At 65.1% G+C, this 16042-nt stretch overlaps 1 protein-coding gene and 1 long non-coding RNA gene across 5 annotated transcripts in view; one reads left to right on the plus strand and one right to left on the minus strand.

Annotated features, from left to right (window-relative positions):
- INPP5A (inositol polyphosphate-5-phosphatase A) overlaps positions 1 to 16042 on the plus strand; it is a 146199-nt gene that overhangs the window by 116041 nt on the left and 14116 nt on the right. For all 4 annotated transcript variants that reach the window (XM_086378259.1, XM_086378258.1, XM_086378260.1 and 1 more), the window contains exons 9-11: positions 2276 to 2360; positions 12825 to 12920; positions 13234 to 13308. In XM_086378259.1, the coding sequence (XP_086234385.1) occupies positions 2276 to 2360; positions 12825 to 12920; positions 13234 to 13308 (256 nt within the window). The remainder of the gene's footprint in view (positions 1 to 2275; positions 2361 to 12824; positions 12921 to 13233; positions 13309 to 16042) is intronic.
- On the minus strand, positions 11394 to 15473 carry LOC147344573 (uncharacterized). The gene is made up of 3 exons (XR_015155476.1): positions 15353 to 15473; positions 14875 to 15030; positions 11394 to 12149 (listed from the first exon to the last, which is right to left on the minus strand). It is a non-coding gene; the product is annotated as an uncharacterized LOC147344573 (long non-coding RNA).

The raw sequence follows: 16042 nt of genomic DNA on the forward strand, positions 1-16042 counted from the left end.
GGTTTGCCTGAGTTCAGGGCTTTTCTCGGGGACCCTGCTCCTGGGCTTCTTAATAAACAGGGTGACAGGCCATCAGGACAAAGAGTGTAGGCGTGTGACATTTAAGGTACGCCTGCTTCCTCCCTTCAGCAGATCAAGCGGAAGCTTTGCCTCGGTTCAGTTTTCCTTAAAAAGTTAATAAATACAAAGAGGGAAAGAAAAGTGAGGCGTTGGAGTGGCATGAGGTCGTATGTTGGCGGGAGGTGGTCCCAGGTCCCTGCAGGGGTTACCACTCGCTGCCAGTCCCCTGACCCAGGGCCTCCTGACCCGGACACCCTGACCTGGGGCCCCCTGACCCGGGGCACTGAGGGTCGCCCCCAGGTCTTCCTTTAGAGGCAGCCCCCCTGGGCGGGGCGGGAGTCAGAGGCCAGAAGCTGACCCTGGGGGCCTTGGGGCCTCTCCGCAGGGTGGTGGGGCTGCCCAGCACAAGGCTGGAGGGCACGGGAAGCCCCTATCCCCCCCAGTCTCGTGCAGCCAGTGGTCGAGGCGGGGACCGTGGGGGCTGCTGTGAGTGGAGCAGGTTGGGGGCTTTTTAGAGAGCAAGGTGGTGGTTCCCGTGTGTGTTGCTCCCAGCTGCCCGCTGGGCTCCGGAGGCAGGGTGGGGAGGGGGCGGGGCTCGCCTCCTCTCCTTTCCTGGGGAGGGTGGGCTGAGCTCGGGGCCCCCCGGAAGTGGGCGACCCGGGGGCCACACCCCACTCCTGATGGGACACCATGCAGGTTCCCTGAGGCGCGTTCTTCTGAAGGCGTTTAACAGCAAAAGATTAACCTTTTCAAGATGGCTCAGGTCCCTCCTGCCGACCGTCTGTGGGTGCCCGGCGGGTGGGTGGGGTAAGGGGCGAGGCTGGTCCCGGGCGCAGGGCTCCCCGGGGTCGACCCTCTGGCCTCCCCGAGTTTTCACCCTGGGGGGTGTCTCCTCCACAGAAGATTTAACTTTAACGCAAGAAGCGACGTGACTGCTCATCGGCACTGTTGGTAATAATCTGTTAAAATATGTCCTTTCTCTTCAAACTTGTATGTGTGAGAATCAATCCGGTTAAACCCGAAAACAAGACTTTTCATGGAATTCAGCAACAGGATACAGCAGTTAATGTGCAAGAAAAACGTGGAAACAGCTGAGAAGATTTTTAGAAGAATTTCAGTGAGAAGCACATCTGTCAGGAAGTGCTGTTAAAGTGACAGGAACGGGACAAAGACATGCAGGAAAGGAGAGTCTCAGAAGACCCGGCATCGGGGACTCTGCACAGACTGCGGCGGGGAGGACTGAGCGTTCTCCTGAAGGGTTAGGATCAATCACTGCTGGAGAGACCCATGGACTCAAATCCAGTCCTCCAGAGCAATTCCAGATGGATTAAAGGCCGCCAACTCCGCCTGGAGAGGAGCCAGCCTGGGGGAGAATGCCCGAGGCCCAGCGGGGGAACGGGGGCGTGTTTTCTGCAAGGAACTCAAGGCCCCGGGGCAGTGCCGGGAGCACAGGGCTCAGGTGCTCTTTCCAGGGAAACCCCTGGGACTCAGGGCAGGAGGCAAGGAGCCAGGCAGGGGCCCTGGCGGGGAGAGCATGGGCCCGTGTGTGAGAGGAGCCGCCGCCGGCCTTCCCGGCTGTAGGGGGACGGATGGACGGGGGATGGATGGGCGGATGGATGGACAGAGCCGCCCACCAGATGATGGCCCCCCGCCCAGCACCATGAAACGGCCGTGACACTGCTCCTGGTCAGCTCTTCCTTAACAAGTCCCTGGGAAGGACGGCTCCAGGGGGCTGCCCTCGCTCTGCACACTGGGGCCCGGTTCGGGGTAACCGGGCGGACATTTCTGAGTTGGTCGGGGGTGAGTGGTGCTCCCTGGCTCTGCCTGCTGGTGACACGTGCTTTCTCAGAGCCCACCGCGGGCTGTGGGGGCGCCCCCCACCCTGGGCCCAGGGGCCCCGCCGCCCCGTCTCAGTGGGGGCGTCTGTGCGGCCGCGGCTGGGCAGCGAGCCTGGGGGCCCGAGCCTACCTTCCCCCTGCTGGGGCGCCTGTCTGCCTGCGGGCAGTCCTGCTAGAGACAGCTCCCATCTTGCTTTGAGCCAGAGGTGACCGGCGCGGGCTTCCTTCACCCACAAGGCCAGCGTGGCCGGGGCTCTGCTGGCGGGATCACGGCCTCGGGCGCAGGCTGAGGTCGGGTGTGGCGGGCGGCTGGCGCAGGGCTGAGGTCGGGCGTGGCGGGCGGCTGCACCTGTGACCCCTTCCCTCCTCTCCTCCAGGATCAGCGACCAGCGGTTCCAGAAGGCGTCCTACTTTGTCTTCGGCGATTTCAACTTCCGGCTGGATTCCAAGTCCGTGGTGGAGGTAGGCTCCGTGGGAAGTCATGTGCATTCGGTCGTGTTGTGTAAACAGCAGAGCTGGCGGCCCTCGACGGGCACGTTCCTGCCCTCCCGCTCGCTGGTTTGCTTACTGCAGGAACGCCCCGTGAAGAAGGCCGCAGAGTCACGGGGGGCGCTACGAAGCGGGGGCAGGAGGCTGCAGTGAGGATTCGGCTGGTCAGCGGCTCACGCCAGGCGCCCCCGCGTCCCTGAGTGCCTCCTGAGCCCTGGGGGCCTGGGTGAGGGCCTGGTAGCAGCAGGCATTGATGCAATCAGGTCAGACCAGCTGGGAGGTGCCCAGGTCCGTCAGGCCCCAGCTGGGGGAGCTGGTTGTCCTCAGTCGCCATGTTTTCCGACTCGTGGGGCTGCAGGCTGATGGCAGTGCCCACGGGGCCTTGAAGTGGGGGCTCTGCCTGCCGCCCGAGAAGCAGGTCCACCCAGGCCCAGGCCTGGTGGGGGCAGCGCACAGAGCCCGCCCAGCGTGGGCCCTCCGAGCGAGCGTGTGGGTGACCACATCCCCCGTCGTCTCCCTCTGGCCTCTCAGGTTCAAGTGACCCCCCCTTGCAGAAGCCTTCCTCGCAAATCTGAGCACTGGGGTGGGGGGAGCAGGTGCCTGAGTGTGGCGAGCGGCCGTCCACCCCTCCGGCGTTTTCAGATGAATGATGAAGGTCCGCGTTGGCTCAGTCAGCGGCAGGATCCACGATCCCCCAGGCGCGCCCCTTCAAGCCCCAGGCGATGCCCATGTGCACGCGGCGCTGGGAGGTGCTCAGGACCCAGTGCCCGCAGCCACGCCCTCAGCCACAGAGCCTCTTCGTGGGTTGAAAAGCCACATTGTCCCAACTTGAGCCCCCGGACCAGGGCATGTCTGGCTGGTACTTGGGCCCGATGAGCCTGCTGTGCCCGGAACAGCCCCTCTGCTGGCCCAAGGCCCCGTGTGAGGCCGTGGCCAGACCAGGGCTGGTGCCCGGGGGCCACTGAGCCGGGCGCTGGGAAGGGTCAGGAGGTTTCCAGAGTGGCCTTCTCTTCCCCAGAAGGGCAGACACCACAGAAAGGGCAGTGGCTCCAGGACCGGGCAGGACTGTCCAGGGACACAGGCGCCTGGGAGCTCTGGTGTCCACGGGGGTGGGAGGGTCTCGGTGCGTGGCCCCCGGGGGGGGCACAGTGCCCGGCCCAGGGGGTAGGGGGGGCGCGGGCAGCTCAGTCAGGGACTCCTTACCAAGTGGGAAGCAGAGGACACGGCCCTGGGTATGTGCAGGCGTGAGCAGGTGTGTGTGGAGCCGAGCCGACCACACACCCCCATAAAATGTTCGAGCCCACTCCCCTCCCCAGACCCGTCTGCCCAGTGCCCCTTCTCCTGACTCTCACCTTCAGACCTTGGCTTGACCTCAGGGACCCGCCTGTCACCCTAGAGGAGGGGGCCCAGCCACTCAGTGACCGCGCAGATGGCCAGTGCTGGCCAGGGTCGCAGGGGGCTCTGGCCGGGGTCCCGGGGGCTCTGGCTGGGGTCGCAGGGAGCTCTGGCCGGGGTCCTGAGGGCTCTGGATAGGGTCGCAGGGGGCTCTGGATGGGGTCCCGGGGTCTCTGGATGGGGTGTCGGGGGCTCTGGCCGGGGTCCCGGGGGCTCTGGCCGGGGTCACAGTGGGCTCTGGCCGTGGTCACAGTGGGCTCTGGCCGGGGTCGCAGGGGGCTCTGGCTGGGGGCAGGCAGGCGCTGCCCACGGCAGGGCTGCTCTGTCCTCCTGTGTGTTTGCCCTGAGCAGGCAACCTGGCCTGCCCAGCCCAGCACCCTCGGGACACCGGGGCCCCACGTCCCTGACCACTAGGGAGAGTGAAAGCCGTGCTGCAGGGAGGAAGTGAGCCCCCCGTGTGCAGAGGGCTGCCTGCTCTGGGCATCTGCAGTGAGACCTTGAGTGCCAGCACACTGTTCTGAAGGCCCCCAAAGCCCCCAGGGTCTCTAAGACCACAGGCCCTGGGTTTCAGGAGGCCTCCGGCCCGCCCCTCCTCTCCCTCCCTGAAGGCCCGGGGGTGTTCATCTCGGGTGCCTTCCCAGCTGACTTGCATGAGGAACAACCCGAAACGCTGCTCTCTACACAACTCTCACCAATGGCCGAGTTTTCAGAGGAGCAGAAGCTCCTGCACAGGCCTTCCCTCCCAGCCCTGAGGGTCCTGCCCTGGCCTCCCCACCCTCGGCTTCCATGGCCCGGTCGCCCCGGGACCTGACCCATGAGACAGAACCAGCACCAGCCGAGCACCCGATCCTGCCTGCCTCTTTCCCTCGGCGACCACGCAAGAGCGGGTGCAGGGCAGTTATCTCGGCCGCTAACAAGTCGTAGACGCCCCACCTGCCCACGTCGCTTCCTCGGGAGGCCCATTAACAGGCAGTGACTCCGCCGTGAGCTCCAGGTTGGGCATTCTATCCTGAGCTCCAGGTTGGGCGTCCTGTCTCTTCATCGGGAGTCCCACTGACGGTGCTGCGGGCCCCGGAGGGACCCACGCGGTGACGGGTCTGGGGCCACAAGGGCCAAGGGGCCGTCTGGCGCGGGGAGGCGGGGGCCAAGGTCGCCCAGCGAGGGGCGTGGCCAGGACCACCTTAGGGCCAAGGAAGGTCCGGAGGGGCATGGTCGGGGTCCCCCTGCTCCCTGACCAGACGTGGTTGTTTGAGTGACAGCTCTTCTCAGTGGTGACTGGTTCCAGACGGCACGGCCGGGTGCCCTGGCCTCAGAGAAGCAGGGGTCCCGTGGGGCGTGGAGGACGCACAGCGTGGTGCATGGGGTTGGGCCCACCCCTGTGTCCCGTCCAGTCGCCACACGGCCTTTGGCCCCAGGCGGGTGCAGCTGGTCAGGAACGTCACAGCAACCACGTGTGTCCTGAAGTTCCTGCTAAAGACGGCTTTGCCTGGCGGCACCTCCTGGGCGCGGCCTCGAGGCCCCTGCAGCGGCATCTTGGGGCTCTGAGCTCGGGGGCTCCCTCCCACTTTGTCAACTACGGGGCCCCCGGCACCCCTCAGCTTCCGCTAGCCCTCGCAGGCTCCCGGCCTGCCGGCCCCCCGCCCGTGTACGGACAGTCCAAGCAGACGTGGGCCACCCGGAATCCAGGGGGACCTTGGCGGGAGGGCCGTGACCAGTCACATCTGCCGAGTCCAGTTCACAGCACGGCCTCCACTGAGTCAGGTGGAGCTGCCGCCCTCCCGCCAGAGCTGATGCCGTCGGTAACTCAGAAAACGTGCTTGTGGGCACGCCTAGCTCTAAACAGCTGAAGACAACCAAGCTCCCTCTGTTGGGTTAACTTCAGCAGCTTTCCTACTAAGATCTTCAACTTCCACCTGCCGTGTTAGCGTCTCGTGGACTGATGGCGTCTGCTGGCCAGCGGGCCGTTTTGAAAGGATTTCTAGCTGTGGATGCCACTTGGAGAAACTTGGGGAAACCAGAGAAAGCTTCCCCAGGTTTTCCCGAAAGGCCGTTGGGCAGAGGGGAGGGCTTCCCAACTTGAGCGGCAGCGTGAGAACCAGGCGCCAGGCGAGACCGCCGGGACTTTGCTGCCTCAGGGCTGTGGCTGTTACCGGGGAGCCGTGTGAGGGTGGGGGAGCCTATTCTTGGGGCTCGCACAGCCTCGGTGAACGGGGGCTCCAGAAGGAGGGGGTGGGGCTGGGGTGCCCCGCTGAGGACTGAGCCCAGGAGGTGCACCCATGCCCTTCGCCTACAGACAGCAGGCACAGGGCTTGACCTGGGGCCCTGGCCCGGGACTGACCCTCCCCCCGGGTGTGGGCAGCCCCAGCGGCAACCCCCAAGAGACGCCCGGGTCTGGTCTGCCCAGACCAGGTCCTGGGGCAGCAGAGACCACGCGGGCCTCAACCTGTGTTCCTGGAGAGGCCAGTGCCCACAGCTGGTGGGTCACCCCACAGATGGTTTCCAGATTGCCCAAGGTCAGTGTAGGGCCCAAGGCGACCCTGAGCAGCCCAGACCACAGTGCAGCCCTGTAGGTAAGGTCAGAGGAGACGCGGGCGGACGACGTGGGCGCATCTTCTCGCCTGGAGGTGACAGGTGACCCTCCCTGAGGAGGAAAGCCCTGGTCACCCTCTGCCAGCCCGATGAGAAGCCTGCTGGTTGGGGCTCTGGTTTCCATTGCTGATCCCCAGCCCCCGGGCAGCGGGTGCACCCTGGGGTGCCCGGGGTGTCCTGCTCCTGGGTGCTCACCCCACCAAATCCTAGGGGAGCCCCGAGGTGAGTCAGATCCTTCCCAGAGCAGCGAGGGTCCCAGGCAGAAGTGAGGCTGCGCCTGGCTGCAGCGGGCAGGGCCTCTAGGAAGACTGGCCGGCCGGGGGCTCCAGAGCGAGGTGGAGCCCCGCTGGCCCTCTGCAGCACAGGGTCTCGGGCGCGTTGCTGGGCACCAGCCTCAGAAAGACGTGCAAAGTGAAAGGCTGTCCCCCTGGAACTAGAGCTTCCCGTCTCAGATGCAAATTAATACGAACAAGCTCACAGGGCAGAACTGAGAAGATGGTCCAGCGATCAAGCCTGGCACCGCCGAAGCTGTAATTAAAACATACACAAAAGTAAACGCAGTGATCACGCACCGTCTAATGGGCTGTGCGTCCCGAACTAATTAACGACGCTCAGCCGTGCCGGCGAGATTGCTCAGAGGCATGTTCCATGCCTTGCGTGGTGGCAGCTGGCAGCTGGGCGCCCAGCCGGCCAGTGACAGAGAGAGACAGCAGCGCCAGGCGCTCCCGTCCCCGCCAGCCCGGCCGCGCCCACCTGCCGCCCGTCACCGCCGACAGCCCCAGTGACGGCTGCGTTTTCAGAGGTTGGTGGCGGTTTTTAACACCCGGCTGCTGGCTGCTGACAGGTACAGGCTCAGGTGCCCCCCCGGGAACCTGGCTCCTCAGAGACTGCAGCCTTCCCAGCGCTTACGGTTCCAGGGCCCCAGGCCTCATCCCAGCAGCCAGGGCGGGTTCCCACGTGGCCGGGAGGGGCGTCGCCCCTGGTCATCAGCCAGGCTGGCCCTTTGCAAGGCCCCGTGAGCCCACCCAGCTTGTCTCTGCATATTCTTACTTCTCTGGTTAAATATATTCTCTGGAACTCGGGGAGGGCCTAGGAGGCTGACGTTTTTCTGCAAACTAGAGGCAGGTGGAGGACAGGGCTGGGGTCTGTCCCAGGAGGCCCCGGGGCGTCCTGCTCGGTCACAGAAGGAAGTGATGAGGGTCTCGGTCTCCATCCTGCCCTGTCCTGACCCCGCTGCCCCGCAGGCCTGAGCCCTGCTGTCTGGGGAAGGCCGCACCAGGCGTGTGGCAGGCCCCCCGGCTGGACCCACGGCCGCCCAGTCCTGCTGGACACGAGCCCAAGCTGCTTCCTTCCAGAAAGGTCAGCCGCGCTCCCCTGGTTTGCCCCGCCGGCCGCATGTGGGCACTGTCCCCTCGCCGTGGGCCGGTAGGGAGTCGGCGAGCGTCTTGGGGCAGAGATGAAAGGGTCTTTATGGGAGTTATTGTTCTCTTGAACAGCTGACAGCGTAGAACAGAGAGGGTGCGGGCGCCTCTGACGTGGGCAAGGCCGCACAGCGGGGCCTCCGCGGACCGGGCAGCGGCGCCCCCCGCGGGGTCCATGCTTCGGGCCCTCAGAGTCCGAGGCTCTCGGCAGTCAAGAGATGTCTGTCGTCCCCGGACTCAGGGCTCTGCCAGGGAAACCTCTGAAGAGATGGTGTCACTGAGGGTCAGCGTGAACGGAGTAGGGGCGTGAGGGGGGCAGCTCCCTCTAGACGCAGGGCGACCCCGCCCCAGTGCTCTCCGGTGAGAAGCCCGCACAGGCGCTGCTCAGCCTCCGATCCTCGGCCATTCTGGGACGGTGCCCTCTGTCTGTCGGGCAGGCCGCCGGACCCTGATAGCCAGGGATCTGTCACCAGAGGCGATCCCTGCAGGTGGGGTCCCTGCCAGCCCCTCCTGCGGCCTCACACCCTAGCCCGCACCGTGGAGGAGAAGGGGGGTGTCGCTCCCTCGTTCTCGGGGTGGCTGCTCTGGGCCCCAGTCTGTGCAGCTGACGGTGGAAGCTGCCCAGTGACATCGGTCTTCACAGCGTGAGTCCCCCGCCAGGGGCTGCAGCCGTGGCCCAGGCCCCTGGCCACAGACCCCCTGCCCCCACCCCTCCCAGCACGGTGGCCTCCTGGGCCTCAGGCCAGCCAGGCCACCCAGGGGGCCCTGTGCCCGAGCAGGCCAGGCACACTGGGGCCCCTGCCTCCTAGGAGCTGTGCGTCCACGTGTGCGCGCGCGTGTGGCGGGGAGGCTGAAAGGGATCCGCGGGCGCTGGCGGAGGACCTGGGCCCTGCCTGGTGGGCAGGGCTGCGCCAGCGTCCCTGACCCGCGGGGCACCCGCCATCAGCCTCTGGCACTTTGCGCTCCATGACGCGTCAGTGCCCAGAGTCGGGCCCAGGAGCCCCCACAGGCTGGCCTTCGCCCTCCACCCTGAGAGGCGGGTCTGGGCGGCGGGCTCGTGGGGATGCGGGGACTGGTCCTCCAGAGCCCAGTCCCACGTGAGCGGCCTGAGCCCGGGGCCTCCGAGAAGGCCGTGTGTGCACACCTGTGTCCCGGGGCTTGAGGCAGGTGGGGGCTGGGCCGCTTGGTCCCAAGAGGAACACCGAACCTGTTCCGAGGTCTGGGCCTTTCCAGCTTTACTCCCTGCGCCTGAAACGCTGCCCAGGGCAGCCACTCACTCCCCAGAGCGAGGCTGCCGTCCTTGTCCAGGTGGGGTGGGGACGGGCCTCCCTGCGGCGGGGCCCCTAGATGACAGCAGCCGTGTGGTGGGCTGCCAGCCGAGGGTCCTCACGCTGTGGGCACCACCTTTAGCGCCCCCGGGACGGGCCTCCTGCAGCACGTCTCGCGCCCTCGGGACGGGCCTCCAGCGCCCCCAGGATGGGCCTCCTGTCCAAGCTCTCTCCTGCAGCCCCTCGGGCTGGCCCTGGAACGTGCTAGCTGCTGAAGAGGGGACGGCGGCCACGGCCAGTCGGCCTCTTTGTGCCCTGGCTTTGTTTCCGATTTCACGCTATCAGAGGGTCCGCATGTTTCCTGCGTGCGGTTGTCAGGGGATGAAAGCCCCATGCAGGGCGCACGGAGCCCACCCACCAGCCTGGCCCCCGCGGCCTGCCTCCCCCCGTCCTGGATCCCGCCTGTAGGTGCCCGGAAGGGCCAGCCTGCAGCAGGGACCTGTGCTTTCTTCAGACCAGCGCCTTCTTCCCCGGACGAGCAGGAGACCCGTCCCTCAGTGGCTGAACCCGGCTGGAGGGGCTCGCCCGCTCTCCATGGAGCTGGAGCCGGGGCAGGGCGGGGCGGGGTGGGGCAGGACGTGGTGGCCCTGCATTTTCCAGACACACGGCTCCGTTTCAGGCAGTGGAGGGACCCCAGCTCTGCGGAGCTGTGTCCAGTCCGCGGGCCGCAGCGTGTGGCTGGCTTCCTGGGGGGGCTGCCGGCTGTCCTTCCAGCGGGTCCACATCCCGTGGGGGGAGGCCACCCGAGGCCCTGCCGGGCTGGGCTTCACAACTTCAGGAAGCCGCTGTCCAGTAACTTTTCATTTGAAGGCCAGTTTACTTTCCATTTGATGGGACAAAGGTTAATCCCTGAAGGTCTTAGAAACCGAGTGATCTGGGCAGAGACGAGGACCCCGTGGGCTGCCTCCCACACCCCTGACGGGGAGAGGCCTCAGCACTGGCAGACGGGCCCCACCACGAGGGTGCTGGACCCCGTGGGCATGCCGGCCCCTGTCCGTGGTAAGAGCGTCCCCACGCACTGTGTCCTCAGGGTCACACACGAGCAAAAAGAGAAGGTGCGAGGAAGGAGCTGGAGCCGGGGCTGCCTCCGGGGCCAGGCTGCTTGGCGGCTGGTCTGGTTCGTTTAAGCCCTTGCGCCCCCTCCAGGTGGGGGAGAGCCGCAGGGAGGACCCTGAGCAGGTGTGGGGGGGGGCAGTCCCACCCCCGCCCCCCAAGCCTGAAACAGCCTCCCTCTGGCTCTAACACCCAGTCTGGTCAGGATAAGTTGGGGACAAAAGTGTCCTCTGAGCCCAGCCCCTTCGCGTGTGGTCCTGCCGGGCCCAGGGGCAGGGTGAGAGCCCTGGTCTCGGCCTGCGCGGGGCCCCGACCAGCCTCCCTGCTCTGTTAGCTCTGTCACGGTCTCCCTGACACCCCCAGCCCCATGCGTGCCCCCCCTGTACACGCTGCATGTTCCGGACACCGACCGCAGGTGCCCGCCTGCCTGACCTCTGCGGGTCCTTTGGCAGCTGGGGGTGCAGAGGACCCCCTCCTGTGGTCCAGCGTGCTGGGTGCGGACAGAAGCAGGGTCTGTGGAATCACAGCCATGACTGGGCTAAAGCCTAGCAGGACGTCGTAAACAGACGAGGCGCTGTGTGACACCTGCTCTCTCTTGGAGTGCACACACAGGAGAGCCCCGACGCTTTTCCTCACCATCTAAAACTCAGCAACCGCAGCAAGGAAACGGCTGGTGTGCCTCTGACCTCTGCACACCAAGCTTACTCTACACTTTTCCCCAAAAGCGTTTCTCGACCTGTAATAGAGATCCCTCAGAACAGAGACCCCCCCAGGTCAGGCGTTACTCTGACCAGGACGGCCCTGACCAGCTCCTGGCTGACCCCGGGGCGGTGGACCCCCATCCTCGGGTGAGGGGCTGGCTGTCCGCCCCTCACTCCCTCCATCTGGCAGAGATCAGAGCGGGTTCTGTAAGGCCACACTCACGGGCTCACCTCTTGGGGCCTGAGGGGCTCCACCAGCACTGAAATTTGGACCCGGGGTGGGGTGGGGGGGCGCGTTTGTGCTGCAGAGGGGAGCGGGCCAGCCGCGCAGCGAGAACACCACAAGCTGCCTTTCCGGCCCTGCCGTCCTGGGGGCCCTCACTGTGCCTGTCCTTGGCAGTGGCTGCGTCGCCAAAGTCCAAGCAAAAAGCCCGGGGCCCCGAGTGCCAGTAAGACACCCGCGTCACCCTCCGGTGCCTCCACACGGCCACTGATAGCGAAATAAACCTCAGATGGTTCTTTAAAAACAGCATTTGGAGAATTTTTTTCTCCTTTGAAAAGAGGAAAATGCCTCTGTAAGGCAAGCCGGAAAGGCGCTGTCCCGGGCTTTCTGCTCCAGCGGTCACGGCTGCGGCTGAAAGGGGAGGCCTGGGCGCCTTGAATGAGGGGCTCCGGCGGGTGTGGGAGCGGCCGCGCGCGAGGGGCCGGCCAGGCAGATGTGTATCCGCTGGGAGCCGGTGCGAGGGGGAGAGAGAGCGTTTTTTTAAGAAGTTTGCAGCAGCCGCCTTTGGGTGAAGACTATGAGTTTCCTCCGAGTAAGCCGTCTGCCCGCCGGGCCTCCCCATTCACCGCTCTTAAGCCCCGTAGCACATTAGCATCTGGATGGCTCGGCCTCCTCGCGGGCGGTGGGCACGCCCAGGCAGGGTTGCTGGGGCCCTTGTTCTAATCCGGCCATTTGAAGGCGGCCAGACTGATGTGTGACACATGAGTCCAAAAGCCACTTTGGGGGCTTGACCTGATTAGCTGTGTGTGCCCTGAATGTCAGTGCCCCCCCTCCCCCGCACAGTGCCGGCCACCCCGGGCCTGAGCCCCGCTGACCTGGTTAGCTGTGTGTGCCCTGAATGTCAGTGCACCCCCCACAGTGCCGGCCACCTCGGGCCTGAGCCCCGCGCTCCACCGCAAGGTCCTCCCACGGGCTCCTCGGATGAACGGGCGTCTTCAGGTCAACATTAGTCCTGCTGCAGCAGTCCTTCTTCTTTATCTTTTTCATAAAAACTATGGGGACAAAAAAAAAACGGCTCTATCGAGGTATAACTTACACACAAAACAAAATCTGGTTGTGGCCCCTGGCCCCCGCAGTCTCTCTGGACCCTGCGGACAGACTTTTCCGAAGGGAGGTGCATGGCCCGCGTCCTCGCCAGCACTTCTCCGGGCCTGGCCGTCTCTCAGCCCTTCTGGAGCGGTTCTCTCTCTCCACTGTATGTTCTCCGAGCCTGGCCGTCTCTCAGCCTTTCTGGAGCGGTTCTCTCTCTCCACTGTACGTGGGTCTGGCCAGTGCTGCCCCGCTGCCCCCGGGCCAGGCTCCGGGTTCGTCCTGACTTTGGGGAGGGACCCTGTTTACCTTCTTGCTGTGGCCTGTCCTTGCCCCACGCCCAGGGTGGGGCAGGACCGGGTGTACCTGCTGGGAGGCCTGGCCCCCTCCCTCTGCGCCCCCCGACGGCCTCTGCCTCCCTGCCGCCCTCCAGGTCCTGCCTGGCTGCTCTCCACCGTCGTGGCCGTGGGGCCTCCTGGGCCCCTGGGTCCACAGAGCAGCCTGGACGGAGGGCAGAGGGGCCGGCCGGGCGCTCAGGAGGAGTGAGCCCCCAGCCCAGCCGGACAGCGAGGACGGAGGGACCGGGTCGGGCGGCCAGGTGGCAGGTCTCGGACCTGGTTCCTCCGTGTCTTTCCCAGACTCTCTGCACAAAGGCCACGATGCAGACCGTGCGGGCCGCGGACACCAACGAAGTCGTGAAGCTGATATTCCGAGAGTCAGACAACGACCGGAAGGTGAGCGCAGAGGGTGCGCAGGCGCCCTGGGGAGGGGCCCCAGCTCTGACCCGGCCCCCCCGTGGCCCCGCCGTGGGGAGGTGCCCCGCCCTGGAAAGGGGGCCCACCTGCTCTCATGCCCCTCTGCACCCAGTGACCCGGCCTGGGGAGGGCCCCTGCTCTGACCCTCCCCCCACGGCCCCGCCCTAGGGAGGGCCCCCTGCTCTGATGGCCCCCCCCCGTGACCCCCCTGCTCTGACGCTCCCCGCCCCCCCGCCCCCCGTGGTCCCGCCCTGGGGAGGGGCCCCCTGCTCTGACGCCCCACCCCCAACAGGTGATGCTCCAGCTGGAGAAGAAGCTCTTTGACTACTTCAACCAGGAGGTTTTCCGGGACGACAACGGCACTGCGGTGAGTCCCGCCATGGGATGTGTGGTTGGTCCCCCGCCGCTGCTCTGGGCAGTGCTGACCCCCGGCCCTCCCATCACTTCTGGCTGGGCCCTGCCTGGTGTGCCTCCTGCCTCTGGCCAGGCTGCATCCACCTGCCTTACTGTCTTTGACGGGCAGAATAGCCCTTAGCCCTGGGGACCCCCCAGGTGAGAGGCAGAGGGCTGACAGCTTTGGGTGCAGACCCTCTCTGTTCAGGGCCCACCCACTGAGGCCTGGGCTTCCTTTGGAAAGAGGAGAGACTGTCTTGAGAATTTGAGGGACATCCTCTGCCACCAACCCCGTGTGTGTGTGTGTGTGTGTTTGTGTGTAGTGAACCACGTGTGTATGTGCAGAGTGAAGTACACGTGTGCATGTGTGCATGTGTACAAGAAGGAGACTGACAAATCCAAGGACAAGAAGTGTGCAGTGAAGTGCACACATGTGTGCAGAGAGAAGTACACGTGTGCATGTGCAGAGTGAAGTACACACGTGTGTGTGCAAAGTGAAGTACACGTGTGCGCATGTGCAGAGTGAAGTACACATGTGTGTGCAAAGTGAAGTACACGTGTGCGTGTGTGCATGTGCAGAGTGGAAGTACATGTGAACAGACCCCTGCAGCTTACCCCCCATCCTGTGAGCAGGTCCCTGCACAGACTGCCTGCACACGGGCAATGGGAGGGCTGGGCTGGGGGCTGTCCCGCGGTGTGAACGTCAGCTGGACCTGCTTTGACCCATTCCTCTGGCGCCTGTGTGTTATCAGCAGGTCAGCCACGCCTGCAGGCAGCCTCCCCCACCCAGGTGTGCCCTGTGCCCCGCCTTCCTGAGGCCCTGGCTGCTCCCCCCACCCTGGTGAGGCACTGTCTGTACCGCAGTCCCCACTTTTAGCTCCTGGTTACCCCACCGAGACCACTGTGACCTCTCAGGGCCGTCTTCATCTCAATGGCCAGAACCGTGTGCAGATTCAGCCCCTGTCTGTCCCTCCGCCCCCACTCAGCCCTCTGTGCTCCGGGTGCCCTGGGCAGCCTGGTCACCCACAGACTCTGGGCAGCACCTCTGCGTCACATCTCCTCAGGCCCCACGGGGGCTCTGTGCCTCCCTGAGCAGTGTCCACCATGTGCACCCAGAGAAGGGCACGTCTGTCTGGATGGGGGACTGTCTAGCTGTCCGGCAGACCCTGCCAGTCCCGAGTCCCTGCACAGAGCCGCCCTGCCCTGCCTGCCTGCCTGCCTGCCTGCCCCTGGGAAGCCCCCATCACCTGCCGGGACCTCTCACCTCTCATGTCCGTTGGCTTTGGGGCCTGGACTCTCCACCACCTAGTCTGCCCCCACACCCGGCCCCTGCCCCTGCCTCCTTCCTGCACCCCACCCCCTCTGCCCCCCGCCTCCCCGGCCTGGAGCTCAGCCAGGCCCAGTCACACGGCCATCCACTCAACCCAGGTTTGAACCCACCGTGGGGGGCCCAGCCCTCTTCTGTGAGGCCGCCTCCCCCGCTGCACGGGTTCACCCCGGCCCCAGGTGCTCCCGAGCCTCCTCTGCCGCTTCCACCCACCTGGTGTCCTTGGACACTGGCCCACAGCCTGTGAACAGCTGGCTCCTCGGGGACCCTTGGGTCCCAGGGAGGTGGGCTCCTCCTGCGTCCCACAGCGTGGGGGGTGGGCCCAGAGCCCCGCTGGCCTTCCTTACTGCCTGGGAAGTGTGTCATCACCTGGAAACAACAGACATCACCTTAGACGTAATTTTATTTACATATTATCCTGTGAAACCGTGCTTTCAATGTGGAGGAAAATTAATTTGAATATCTGGGAGAAGTTTGAGTCTGCTCCTAAGATGAAAAGACGTGATGGAGTCGAAGCAGAGATGAGGCCTCCACGAGGGTTTCTGGGGGGCCCCTGGGCCCCCTGGTCGGGTCAGGAAGCTCGGGGGCGGAGGCCTCATGCCTCCCAGTGCAGGGCTGGCTCCACGGTAACCGCGGCCCCCTGCAGGAGGCGGGCGTGCAGACCCCCAGGGGCCTCCGGACAAGCGCTCACCTTCAGGGTGAGACGCCCACCAGGATGGATGTGCAGCTCAGCCACGGCCCCGGGTCCATCGCATCCTTGATCAACCACTGGTCTTGTTCCCGCCTGACAGAAATTTAATTCAAGCTGGCTCTGAAAATAATTATTGTATTTTAAGAGTAGTAATCATCGGCTGGGACATGATTGAACGTGTCCATGCCTATTGACTTTTTCTATGATTTATAGCTTTGTTTAGTCGATATTCCCATCGAAATTGTATAATTAATTATAAGTGTGGCTGTCAGGGCGGCAGGATGGAGTGCCCTGGTGAGGATTTGGAGAGATTAAATTCTCCGCGGCTGTCCCCGGGCAGGCGCGGGAGTGTTCCCGGCGCTCGGCCCGTCGGATGGAGATGTTTTCTGTGTGTGTAGCACCTGCTCTGGCTCTGCCGCATCGATTTTCCAGCCTCTTCCTTCATCAGCGCCGCACCTCTGCAGCAGAGGCAGGCCTGCAGCCCGGACCGTGCCGGCAGATACGGCGGCCTCATCACTGTCCGCACACGCCCTGGCAGACACGGCGGCCGCCCCATCACTGTCCGCACACGCCCTGGCAGATACGGCGGCCGGCCCATCACTGTCCGCACACGCCCTGGCAGACACGGCGGCCGGCCTCATCACTGTCCGCACACGCCCTGGCAGACACGGCGGCCGGCCTCATCACTGT

This window comes from Bos grunniens, chromosome 26 (assembly GCF_055505025.1).
Source record: "Bos grunniens cultivar Pamir isolate PY7600 chromosome 26, Bosgru_T2T1.0, whole genome shotgun sequence".
Classification (NCBI taxonomy): Eukaryota; Metazoa; Chordata; class Mammalia; order Artiodactyla; family Bovidae; genus Bos; species Bos grunniens.